Genomic DNA, 12,953 nt, shown 5'->3' with positions numbered 1-12,953 from the left:
AAAGTGGATGTGGGTGGCACTTGATGCTCTAGTGCAGCTTTGTGGGCTGCTCAGTGTAATGTAACACTTGTCCCTGGGTGTGCAGCACAGATTGGAGCATCTTGAAAGAGGGAAGAGGAATGATACCCTTCTTTCCCAGTACTGCCCTTCATCACAGAAGTGACTCAGAGGTAGTGAGTATTCCAAGGAAAACACAGTAGTTAATGCTGTTCATAAGCACTGCTGGCATACAGCTCCACAGTTTAAAATACTGTTCCTATGATGCGAGTGGTTGCAGAGTACCTGCGGCTCCCTTTGCTCCACACCTTCTCCAGTTCTCATGCTTTTCTTTCTTGGTGCAAGTGGCTGGCTGGGGACTGTACTTCTTCCAGTTAGGGTTACTGCAGCAGCAGCTTCTTTGCTGGTACTCTTACCTGAGGTCAGTGATGCACTAAACTGAAGTTCATGGCAGGCCTAAAGGGCGTTAAATACATCAGGCTCCTGTGGAGCTGGGATTTGGTACAAGGCTGGCTGCAGTGTCCTGCACACACAGAGTGGTTTCAGAGATGTGAACTGCTTACCCAAGGGTCCCTGTAATACTGCACCTGAGGGGACTGACTGACTGACACAAGTGAGCTCTGACCTTCCCAGGAAAAGAAAAAGGGTCAAGAAGAGGTAATACATACAAGCTGTCAATATTCTCCTGCTCATCTAGCCCAAATTAAAGCAAGTAATTTGCTTTAATTATATATATAAGCTTGAGTGGACAAATCTTGCCACCCAGCCCTATTTAAGGATGTTCTTGAAAGTCATAAGTTAAGAATTCAGTTCCCACCATTAAGTCTTGTCAGAATGGACCAAAGTGGTCCAGGCTCTTGTGGTAGCAGGGTGCAATGCTCAGCTGAGCTCTTTTTGTCAAGTCTTTTAGTAGGAGGATGCTGGTCTCAGTTTCCATCTGCTGTGTCTTTTACTGCCCAAGTCTTTAATAGCAGTAAAGAGCATGAGTCACCTTTAGTGTGGTCTTGTTCTGAAGCACCAAGTCCTGTTTCTGAATCCATTTGTGATAATTGACTGTATTTCATTTCTTCTCTGTGCTTTTGGGAGGGGTTATAATTCCTCCTGTTGACACAGGTGATAACTGCCCTGGGGCAGTAGACACTACTGCACTGTTCACTTCTTCCTGCATATTGGGAAAGAAGACAGCAATTAATACCTGTGACAATTAATACCTTTTTTGTGGCAGGAAGAGGCAGCAGTGCTTCCTCACACCACTCACACTGTTCAAGTGCTCTAAAGTCAGGGTACTGAGAAAACCAAAGTGACATTGCATAACAAAGTCACAAACAGCTCCCCTGTACTGGTAATGCAAGTGTGTGCTGGGAGTGTTAGGGTAAAGCAAGTGTTGTTTACAGCAGCACTGGTGGTGGGCACTCCCTCACTGAGGTGAGCCAGGCCAGGTGTGAGCAAGGAGGTGCTTTGGCCTCTCAAAAGCTGCCCTGGGACAAGGAACGTGTAATGAACTCTCAGCTGCCCAAACTGCACATCCACAAACCACTTACCAGCATGTCCAGATAATTTGTGTGGGTCTGGATATTGTGGCGATCTTCCGCTGCAACCTTCTTGAAGTTCTTCAGCTTCACAGGGACCTTTTTTGCCACATTGACAAAAGGAACCATCCATTGTACACACTCTGAAATGCTGTCCCAATCTAAGCCTGAAAGGTAGAACACCAGAATATATTTAGAAATCATGAGATGTAGCACAGTGTTCCCATATGACCATGAGTTAAAAAACACAATAATACGGCAGATAAAAATTCAGAAACATCCTCCCAGAAACAGCCAACATTCCTTATGCTTTTACTTAAAAAGGTGGTGGCTGGAGGGTGAATGGAGGTCACAAGGGTTGTTGCTTTCCAGGGGAGGCTGAAGTGACTTGTGGCTTGAACACAAGATTGTGGGTCATGCTATAAAAACACACTGGGTGTTGCTGACAGACATGCACGACTACTTGAAAACTACATTTCAGGAGAAAAAGTGGCTAAATATATAGCTAATGATTCCCCAAACACTTGGAAGCCATTGAGCAAATATTAGCCCAAAAGCAAGAACAATAAATGTTTCAATTCCTTAGCAAAAGCTGCACTGCTGGGGTTTCCGTCTTCTGAGTCTTTGTAACATCTGAAATAGTGGTAGGAAGTGAAATTAGAAGGAAAAGAAGCACACAGAACAAATATTAGTGTCCATGTAGGTTTTGGTCTTTGCAGCTTGGTAAACCAATACCATCTTAAGCAAATTTGGGTCTGTGACATCTCCCAGAATTCCCTGCCCCACAAGGCCAAGCTCTGCAGAGGCATCTTACCTGAAGCTTTCTTAACTATTTCAATTGAGGTATAGTGGCAGAGTGCTGCAGCAGCTAGTGTTCTGTACTGGAAGTCCAAAGAATTCACATCCAGAATACACAGGTCTAAAAGCTGAGGACATGAAGAGTAACAAATGTTCACAAGCTGATACTTTGGCATGATCCTTTCTCAAAGAAGACTGGGCACGCAGCAGTCCTCCTACAGCCAGAACAGGGCTGAGCTCCAGGAAGGTGTCTTAAATTTAAATACTACCTAGTGTAGTATTTACACCACTGAGCTACCTCTCTGAGGCTGGGCACAACGCATGTCCATACCAACAGAACCACAGCTCTTCCAAAATAGTCAAAACACTCCCCAGGCTGCTGTCTTGGCAATTACACAGATACACTGTTAAGGGCAGTTAAAAAACAGCCTCGAGCCCAAAATGATCCACCTTCCTCTCAGAGCTGTCGCTACAGTTTACAGAATGCTGGAGTGATTAAAGAAATAAAATGGATTTTTTTATTTTTCCAGCACACAGAAAAGTCGTAAAGTATGTGAAAGCAGGGAAATGAGAAACACAGGGGTAGTTGTCCTCAAAACTGAATTTCTTGGGTGGAGTCAAACTTGCACGCTCCTTAACAAAGTAACAGGTGAGGGGGAAACAAGGGAACACTTAGGACGAAGTGGCTTTCAGGGTGTAATGTTCAGTAGCACTTGTCACTGCCCCAAGAACCATTTTCCAATGTTTTACTACTTACCTGGGCTATTTGAATGAATTTTTCCTGAGAATACTGAGGTAGCAGTACTTTTGGAACATCCTTCAGAGCATCCACTTGAAGATAGAGGTTCAGCCAAGAGACAATTGTCACTGGACAGAGTTCCCATTTTAAAGCCTGCAAATATTTAACAAACAGTTAAGTGCCATAAACCACTCAAGGATAGTTTTGTGCTCCGATTTCTTCCTATGCCTCTCCGGAGATTATTGCACATATCCTTAAAAGACGCCAAAAAATATTTCCAGTTTCAAGTATAAGTATTCTTCTTGAGTTGCATTCTTACTGCTTTTTGAAAAGGCTGTATTAGGATCAGCACAAATCTGTATCCTTTCACCTGTGCAGTTGGATTTTATATGTCTTCTTCATTCAGAAGCTGGGAAATTCATATTATTTCCTCAAGCTTTTGGGCTAGCTGTGTGAACCTGCAGCTCATATCTATTAAGGAAGAGTAAATATATAGAGTCCTGTGCTGGTAAAGATAGATCCTTTCCAACACAAGGAGCACCAAGCAGAGCGAAGTTTTTGTCTGTCTCCCCAGAAGCCCCTGTTCCTGGACAGCAGGGGATGTTGGCAAGTGCAGTACATGACAGTGAGAGCTTTCCAGCCTGCCTGTGGCTGCCTGCACTCTTGAGAGCCTTTACAGTCACACAAGCATGAGAAACCTGCCCTTTTCTACCAGTCAGGGATTGCATCCCAGCTAGGGTGTCAGAGGTCCACACACACACAACAAAGGCTCCACTACTGTGCACAAACAGGGACAGGTTCCTTTTCCTAAGCAAGTAAGTGACATTAAAACAGAAGGCTCAGCTGGAGGGTCTTTCACCCAGCATTTACAAACACAGCAAATTATTACCTTTAACATAATAAGTTCCATTCTTACAATATCTTCCTCACTGCAAGCACCATCAGTGACGTAAGCAAATTCCTGTATTTTAGGAGCGTAGATTTCCTTTAAAGGGAGGGAAAATGAAGATGAGTGTATCTTACAGTTCTAAGAAAGGTTGAGAAGATACTGGGAAATACTTTTCTGTCCACATTGACATTTTAACTTTTCTTATGCTATAACAGTGTTTTTTTCATTATATGAACTGACATGAAACTTACAGGATAAGGAGATGACACATAACCTACTTGGGTTTTAGTATCTGTTTTACAATGCAATGGATTATTGCAACCCTTTGAGCTTCTGGGGAGATAAATGCTGACCAAGCAAATCAGAACACCCTTTCATTTTTAGATCTTTCTACTCAGCCATTCCAATGCTGTAAAAACATACATCATCCCAATTTTCCTACAGATGGCTGACTGGTACAGATTACCTGCATTGTCAGTGCTGATGTAATTGCATAAATTAAAAAAATAAAAAAACCAAAGAGAAAAGCTAAAAAAAAGAAGAGAGAAAATTCCACAACCACCTACTGCAACTGTCAAAATCCATGGTGCAGAGATGGTCAAGGAAATTTGTTAAGCCAGTCATGCCAGCTGGGGCCAAGCACAGTTTGGTAAGTAGAAGAGAGCTTGCCAGCAAAAGTGCTTCCCTACCAGCTGGCTCTGTGACCACCATGGCCCCATGAGATTCCTTAGGACAGGAATGACTGCTCATATGTACAACCTTGCTTTGGGAACCACAGTGAGATCTGGGGGTTCCAAGATAACAAACCCAAGTTCTCATGTCAGTCTAGCCCACTATGCATCACCCAAAAGCTCTTGGTCCATGGATGTAGCACACAATGTGAGGTCTCACCATCGCTGCACTCAGGACTCACACTCCACTAAATGGAGGCTGTTGTAAGGGTATCAGCTTGATGTACAGGCAGTTTGAGACTTAGGCTTGGTTTTGTTCACGTCCCACACCCATTCCTGAGATTGTCTGCCAACTGCAGTATGTTTGGAAAAAGACTAGACAAAACAAAACTACTTCTGGCACATTTGCATGCCTTTTAAGCTTATGTGGTCTCTTCCCTACTGCTGGAGAAAGGGAGGACAAAAACTACTCTCTGAGAGACTGACAAATGCACAACTGAAGGAAGAGAAAAAATCTCCCCTTCTGACCTTCAGTGTTGTACATACACCATCAAGTTCAAAAGATTCAGACATGAAATAATTGTTATAACTGTCTTTTTAGTTACTCCAAATTCAAGATCCTCCTCCCTGTAACAGAGCTTCTTACCTCAAGTTTGGAGGCAATAAATAATGAGGTAATTCCTATGAGCTGAAGCATGCTCTTGTTAATGTTCTTTTGTGTCAACATGAATCTATCAAAGAAGTCTTGAGCTAGGTAGAAGGTTTCCCGGTGGAGTGCATACACCTCACACACCTACAACAGGGGAAAAAACCCCAAAAGTTCTGTTATAAAACTCTGTGTACACACAGGAGTATTCAAGCTTTAACAGCAAAATGCAGGTTCATCTTTTGCACACACAAAGCTTCACATACCAAGGTATGGTGTGATGCAGTGGTTAGCATGGGATTGGAAAAGGTATTTCCCATGCTTCCACCTAAATGTGAATTGCCTATGAGGTACTAAAAGACTTTCAAGAAGTATTTTTTCCAAATTAAATAGCAACCATTTTTCCACTGGAAGAAGAAAGCCCGTGGAGGAAAAAACCCCAACAAAACAGCAGCACCTACACACACACATATTAATTATCTTGATTAAGAATACTCTCAAGCCTCAAGCTGAAGTCAAATCCCCGCTGAATTCCCAGTAGGTCTGTCCCAGGGCAGAGCCACTAAAAAAACCAAAATCTTAGGCTCTACAGCAAAAGAGCCTGGAAGTTCCTGCTGGAGTGGGCTGTGCTGGCAGGCCAGGAGCACTGCCTGCAGCCCCTCAGGCACACCAGCAGCCTCACTAAGCAGGAACAAAACTGCAGGAGCTGCCATCTGCTCCATCCCATTGCTGGTTTCCCTGGCAGGGAGAACTTTTAATATTCGCATTGTATCAAAGTGTTTCAAATGCCAGTTCAACAAAAAAAGAAAGGAGAGTGCCCAGACCTGGAGATCTTAGGGAGAGCCCTACTTTTCATCTAATCTCTAATTGAACTGGGAGGGGCTACCACATTTCCAGCTCTCCTGCAACTCCATCCCCCTTTCACAACTAGAAAGCAGTTAGATATCCATTAATTACTTACAATCTACTTGCAGTAAAGAACAAGAGCAGAAAAGAACATCCAAGAAATAGATCCCAGCCACTTTATTATTTTACTTGGATACAACATCAGAATATAATCTCACTACTACAAGCTATTTCTCAAGATAAGGTTGGAAGCTCATTTGCAAATTAAAGCCCTTCCTGACCACCAAAAATGCAACTGATTGGCAGAAATAGCACAGCTCCACTCTTTTAAACCTGATAAACGATGCATTACTCTGATACTATTAACGACTGCTCTAAAGAAGATTCAGAGCTAAAACTGCATAGACCAGGCCTGCTCATAAATAAATGGCAGAATTTCTATAGAAGTGTAATTTCCCAACATAACAACACTTGGCCATGTTAAGCAGCATCTGTTATAATGTTACAGAAGACTGTTAGGAACTACTGAAGAGGTCTCAAAGTTGCTGGGATTTAAATCTGCTGTGGCATATAGAACCACTGAGCTGGACAAAAGCAATGCCCCTGATGATTGTTTGGAAGTTGGATGATTTCCTAGTTCAAGATTTAAAAAAAAGCAACTCTTCTCTGCTCTCTTCCTATGATAAAATTGAAAATTTGCTATGAAATCAGAAAATAGCATCATGGGCTGACACTCAAGAGCTCTTGATATGGTCAGGCCATAAATCCTCAACAGACGCAGTTTTCTCATGGCTTAGATACAGTCTACCCCCTAAGTTAGAGATCCATAATTTCAATACAAGTGTCTCAAAACCAGATTTCTCTCTCTTGTAGGATGCAGGGTGCCATGAGCAAAAGTTAAAATACTGCTGCTTACTGTCCTGGGGGGAGAGGAAGTTCAGTACCTCCTGCCTGGGAAGGCCCAGGTGTAGCTCACCAAGAGCATCAAAAGCAGTCATTTGTTCTGCTGCAAAATAGTTTGGCCATTTTTTACAACTGCACATGTTACTATGAGATCTTTATGTAAAAGCTGTGCTTTTACCTGCCTACTTCACGGGCATAACACATGATAAAGTAACTAAAGATACACACCTCTAAGAGCCAGTCTAGCAGTATGGATCTCATGTGAGGTTGCAAACTAGAATGTAGTGATGTGAAGTGTTTGCAGTGAGCATATCTGTTTTCCTTCGTCAGGATGTTGAGCCAGACATCTTTGGAATTGCCCCAGCTATGGAATAAAGTTACACAAAGCATTAGTAAGTATATGCACAATTAAAAAAATAAAAACCAAACAAACACGTTATTTATTATTTACAGATATTCAAAAAGAAAAAATCCATACTATAAGATCCTTATGGTAATTGGAAAAGTGCAGGAACATTTGGAACATTTTACATCACCACAACAGCAGCTTGGCAAGCTCACCAACAAGCCCAGTTCTACAGAACAGGCAGTAAAACTGAACATGTGCCACTCAAAGCTGTATGTGCAACTAGAGTTCCCTATTTTGCCTGCTTTGGTGGCTGTTCAGAGAGCAAGATAAAACCAAACCCTCCCCCTAAAAAAGAACAATATACTCCTCCTCAGGAAACAAAGCATACATAAGCTTAGCTTGAGAAAAGCTAGAGATAGTGTTTAAAACTCACTCATCCATCCCTTTATTTCCTAGCTTACTTCACAGCTCAGAAGCAAGCTATTTAGAGAAAAAAATATGTTCTTCTTTATTGTTAACTTATAAATTATTAGTGCTCCAGTCTGTTTGGGAAGATGATGCCTATATCATCAATATGGCTTTATTTGTAATTGTTACTATCAATCCATATGGGCTTTTTCTTAGATGCTCTTCTCATCCTGCAGGTACTAAGAGGAAAAGCATGTTAACCAATGAAATCACGATTTCCTACTGAAATTTTTGGAGTTATTTACCTTTCCTCAAGCAGAAGGGGAGAGACAAAGCTGATCACTGGTATTGCCTACAAATTTTAACCCAGGTCAGTTTCATTGTGTTGCCCTCATAAGTTAGAAGCTGGGGAGATAGTTGCTTGTTTAATACACAACTCTTCCCATTTAAGCAGGCAGGCATTGAGAAATGAATTATGATCTTCTTACAGCAGTTAGGGAAGGATGGAGAAGGCAGGAGAAGTAAATTATCCTCTAATTCAGCTAATCAGAAAGGATGGAGTTCAGCTTCACCAGATGCCTGTCAACAACAGGATTAAGCACCTTGCATGGAACTCTGTATCTGAACAGGTCTTTGAGGTAAAGCATCACCTGGCAGCATCTTGAAGTTCTGATCCAGTTTGGGCCAGCACAAAAAACCACCAAGATATGTATATCTATAGAAAGGTTCTCTTAAGTAATGCTACCTGTTCTGCTTCTCTTCTCATTGACCTTGGCAGAAGTTTTCCTCAACACATTGCAGTAAATTTACCACCTCCTTCATCAAAGCCCAGGCTGATACAAACAGCAGCTGGGTACTTCTCTAGCACAGCCTGATCAAAGCTATCTCTCTGCAGAAGGGCAACTGTCTGAACTGTGACTGCACCAAGCACATTGCATTGCACTAGCAGGCTACCTGCACAGTGGTATTGCCACAAGTTTATTTGAACACTTTAAGTTCTTTAAGCAAATTTGGTTAAATATTTTTTAGCCACAGTTCCAATAGCACTGAAAGAAGTTTAGTTTAACCCTTAACCTTTAGAGTGCCTTAACCCTCAGAGTGTCCACTGTAAAGTTATAAAAGGACAGCTCTGAAATGTGAAAACTGTCTGGTGTGTTTATAAGATCAGGAAAAAAATATTCAAACAACCAAACTCAAGAATTTCTCTCTTTTGCTTGTACATAAAATCTTTTGTGAGATAAGGAGACAAGTAGAGGTATGTATTATATAAGCACATAAAACAAGATTTTATTAGAGTAGTTCACACATTAACAATTACTGCCTCTGTTAAACTTACTTGAGTTCTGGCAAAGGAGATGGATTTATGAAGAGGTTCCTGAATCTGTATTTTTTGAATCTTGAGAAGTCAGTGGTTACTGATTCTTTGTGAGGTGTTTCAATAATTATGCAAGGTGAGATACCTCCTGTTATCGTGGGGGGCCAACAACTCTGCAAAATAAACAAGGTGTCTTTTAAATGCTGTGTTTACTATGAGAGCAAGAAAGGCAATAAATAGATTACAGTAACAGCAATAATACATGTAATGTACATTAGTCTTTCTAGATCTCAGCATTGATTCAAGTACTGAAACCAAGAAAGAAGAAAATTAAATGCCACCAAAACCTTCCATAGCCAAGATGGAATATATATAAATAAATTGGATGCATTTGGGAACTCAGCTTTGAGGAAGATGACCATCTTTAGTTTATGAACCCACAAGTAACCTATCCATTGCTTGAAAAGCTCAGTTACAGTACAAAAGGCAAAGATATTAATTGCTACTAAAACACAGGACATTAGGTTACTAGTCCAATCTACTTATCTATTCAGAGGAAAAGAAAGGAGGGGGTGGAGGTTTTACTGTCTCTCAGTGGAAATTCAGCAACTTGTTATCTTCCAGTTTAGTGCTCCAGAGAGGAGCCACCCATCTCAGCTCCAGAGCTAGATACCCACTGAGCAAGCAGCAGCTGTGAACTCTCTCTCAGCTTGCCAATGCCAAATATGGGATGCAGTGACTCCAAATGAGAAGACTGCAAAGGTATTCCTGCAGAAAGCCTTAGAGAAGGAATTCTAGATGTCTTTGGTTAACTGTAACTTGTTTCACTAATGCTTATTTGGTTGTAAGTAACCAATCAGTAAGGGGGTATCAAATCCCTGGAGCACATGCAATGCTGTAATGGCTGACAGCCTTCAAAATGGTGTCACACAACCTAAATTATCCCCTGCGGAGCTGAGAGGGAATCCCAGTCACAAAGAATGGCAACACTTGTCCCTGAACACAGAAGCTTTTCCTATACAGCTGACTTGCAAGGTAAGCTACACAGGATTCCTCAGTATATCCCAACCTATTTATAGCCAGACTGAAGTACCCCAAGAGTGAAGTTACATACCCCAGCAGAACTGACCTTAACAAACACAACCAACAGAAAAGGGAGGTCGTACTCCTCCTTCTCTCCTGTGAGCCTCACTGCCCAAGTTCCACTCCAATGCTTGCCAGACCCTCTGCTGAGTTGACTTAATTCACTAACCTGGCAGAACTTTAACTTATTTTCTAATGCCAAATTAGCAAGATGAACCTGCCTACTGCTTTGTTCAAGGAATGGAGCAAGGCTGGAGATGGACTGCACAGCCCTTCAAGGAAGAAGAGACAGGGACACAGGATGTCCCCCTTTCAGCAAAGTTGAAACACTTCACACTTAAGTTTCACCCCAGGTACAGCTGAAATACTTATGCAGCATTTTTCCCTACTCAAGATTTACAAAGACAACTTCACAATCAGAAGAGTTTTGCTTCACCATAGCTGTTAGTCTCATTCACTTTACAAACAGAATAATTACAAACAATATTATTTGCAAGAGAAAGTTATAATATTTTACTAGTCTGCTTTACAACAGAAAACCATAAGGCCTGTCAGTTTTAAGAGCTTACTGTGTTAGTGAAAACACATTCCTAAATTGATTTAAAAAATCAAAAGAACTGTTAAATGAAACTAAAGATGGCCTGCATGGTTATGAATCTCAACTAAATGGCCATGAAACCACACCTAAAGTTAAAACAAGGGCAGTGATCTTGTTTAGACTTGCCTCTAGGCCTAACCTGCTCTGCATATGGAATTGTTCTGAAATATCAGGGGTGATTCTCTTTTTTCACTTAATCTTACTCTGCAGTGGCAAGATCCTTCCTTACGTTGAAGGATCTTTTATCTGCAATCAAGTAGTGTAAAACAGATAAAAAGGTGCTAAGCTCCTATAGTTTCTAATATCTAAAAATACAAACTTCCCCTATTCAATACCTTCTGGTGTGGAATGCGTGGTTTCACACCTACCAACACAAACCAGACTCCCTTACCTAGTTTGAAATGGTATTCACAATTGAATTACCTTAATTTCATATTGATGTTTTTTTGCAATTTTTCCATCTTCTCTTTTCTTAATCTCCTGCTGAAAAGAGAGACACATCAATACACTGACAGTGACCAGCACACCCTCCTACAGCTCAGAAAATCTCTTGCTACCCCTGCCTTGCACTTTGTAACATGGCAAAATAAAGACTGTCCCATCCAAATGCACTGCAGAGCTTTCAGTATCATCCAACTTTCCAAGTTGCTCAAATTGCTCACCTCTGCTGTTCTCCTTTTTCTGGTCTGGAGATAATCTAGTGCTTGCAGTTCTTGTGGAGCCTCTTCTGGACAGGACAGTGGCTGCTGCTGTTTGGCCTGCAAACGGCTACTGCAAAGAGTAAAAAGACATGAGATGTTAGGAGAGCAGCAGTTGTTAGATTAGTACAGATACTCTGAGTACAATGCTAACAGCTTACCTGCGCCTTGACATCTTCTCTGGGCTATGAGATCTCTACCTGGATCAAAGTAATAAGACCAGCTCAGTTAGTGCATCCTCACAAAATTAGAACCAAGGTCCCTACTTTGTGTCATGAAATCATCACAAAGAGCAGCATGGTTCACACAGCTCAAACAGAAGGGCACAAGTATTCCCCTGGCTTGAGGAATGCCCAAGCAGAGCATGACTGTGGTATGTAAGCACACGCAGCTCCATGTCCTGCTGCAGGGTGCCCAGGTATGCCAGCAGTTTAGCTCAGGCTGCCTGGGGGTGGGGGCAGGGAAGTTGTAAAGGGACATTTCCCACACAAGAGGATGTGGAGGGGTCCCTGGGGCTGTGACCCCTCTAGTTCCCCGCACCCTCCATTCCAGGCACCCACACAGACACTGTTTGGACGCTGCCGCTCCCTCAGGGGCGATGCCCCCCACACCTGCCGGGATGGCGGGGCCGCGATGGGCCGGGCGCCGCCGCCCGCGCTCCCGCCGCGCCGGTTCCGCGCCAATTTCCAGCGAGCGGGGAGGCGGCGGCGGCCTGTGCCGGGGTCAGGCTGTGCTGGGGACACCGCCGGCTCCTGCCTTCCCCTCCCAAAGGGCCGATCCGACACCCACCCGCTCCCGAGGGTGCTGAGGGGACGCGGGAGGGGCAGGACCGCTCCCCCACCCCCCCCTCCGCGCTCCCGCCTGGCTGAGAGCGCGGCTCCCTCCAAAACCTGAGGGGGAAGGAAGGGGCTGCCGGGACGGCGCCTCACACGCGGGGACACCCACCCCCCGCCGGGACACCCCTTGGCGGGACCCCCCCGTGCAGGGACCGGGGCTGTGAGGGGATGTCCCCACAGGCACCCCGCTCCAAGGGCCAGGGCGGGGAGCCGGGTCCCGCTGGGGTGCGGCGCAGGCGGGCGGTCGGGGTCAGCCCGCCAAGCTGCTCGGCCGGCATCCCCGCCCCCAGCGCGCCGGGCTCCCTCCAAAACCGGGCAGCCCGCCTCCCGCGGGGCTCTCCGCGCTGGGGCGGGGGGCAGCCGATGGCGGGATCCCGCCGGCACCCCGGCCCACCGCACCGCTCCCTCCGGGGATGCCCGTCCGGGCCATCGCTACTCTCCGCTCCCTGCGGATGGGGCAGCCCCCGGGGACGTCTCCCCCCAGGCTCTCCTTAACAACTCTCCCTCCAAAATGCTGCCCGGGCGGGCGGGCAGCCCGCCTCACCACTCCCGGTCACGGCTCCCGGCCACCTCTCCCGCCTCACCGCTCCTGGTCACCGTTGCCAGTGCCCCCTTCACACCCCCCCCACCACCGGCACCGTGTCTGCC

General features: G+C 44.4%; 1 protein-coding gene across 2 annotated transcripts; it reads right to left on the bottom strand.

The window, feature by feature from the left end:
• Positions 1-76: 76 nt before the first annotated feature.
• On the bottom strand, positions 77-11,665 carry CCNE2 (cyclin E2). Of its 2 annotated transcripts, none has more exons than XM_059479086.1 (11): positions 11,631-11,665; positions 11,434-11,542; positions 11,195-11,254; positions 9,112-9,263; positions 7,247-7,382; positions 5,270-5,416; positions 3,953-4,048; positions 3,082-3,216; positions 2,341-2,452; positions 1,539-1,693; positions 77-1,159 (listed from the first exon to the last, which is right to left on the bottom strand). In XM_059479086.1, exons 1-11 carry the CDS (start codon positions 11,642-11,644, stop codon positions 1,058-1,060), a joined length of 1,218 nt encoding a protein of 405 aa, XP_059335069.1. In that variant the 5' UTR covers positions 11,645-11,665; the 3' UTR covers positions 77-1,057. The 2 variants fall into 2 exon arrangements, with proteins under 2 accessions (XP_059335069.1, XP_059335079.1); XM_059479096.1 differs by having other exon boundaries at positions 11,195-11,251.
• Between the last annotated feature and the right edge of the window lie 1,288 nt (positions 11,666-12,953).

This window comes from Ammospiza nelsoni, chromosome 1, assembly GCF_027579445.1.
Source record: "Ammospiza nelsoni isolate bAmmNel1 chromosome 1, bAmmNel1.pri, whole genome shotgun sequence".
Lineage (NCBI taxonomy): Eukaryota > Metazoa > Chordata > Aves > Passeriformes > Passerellidae > Ammospiza > Ammospiza nelsoni.
Note: the sequence above shows the minus strand (reverse complement) of the source record. Positions and strands in the feature narration are given on the sequence as shown.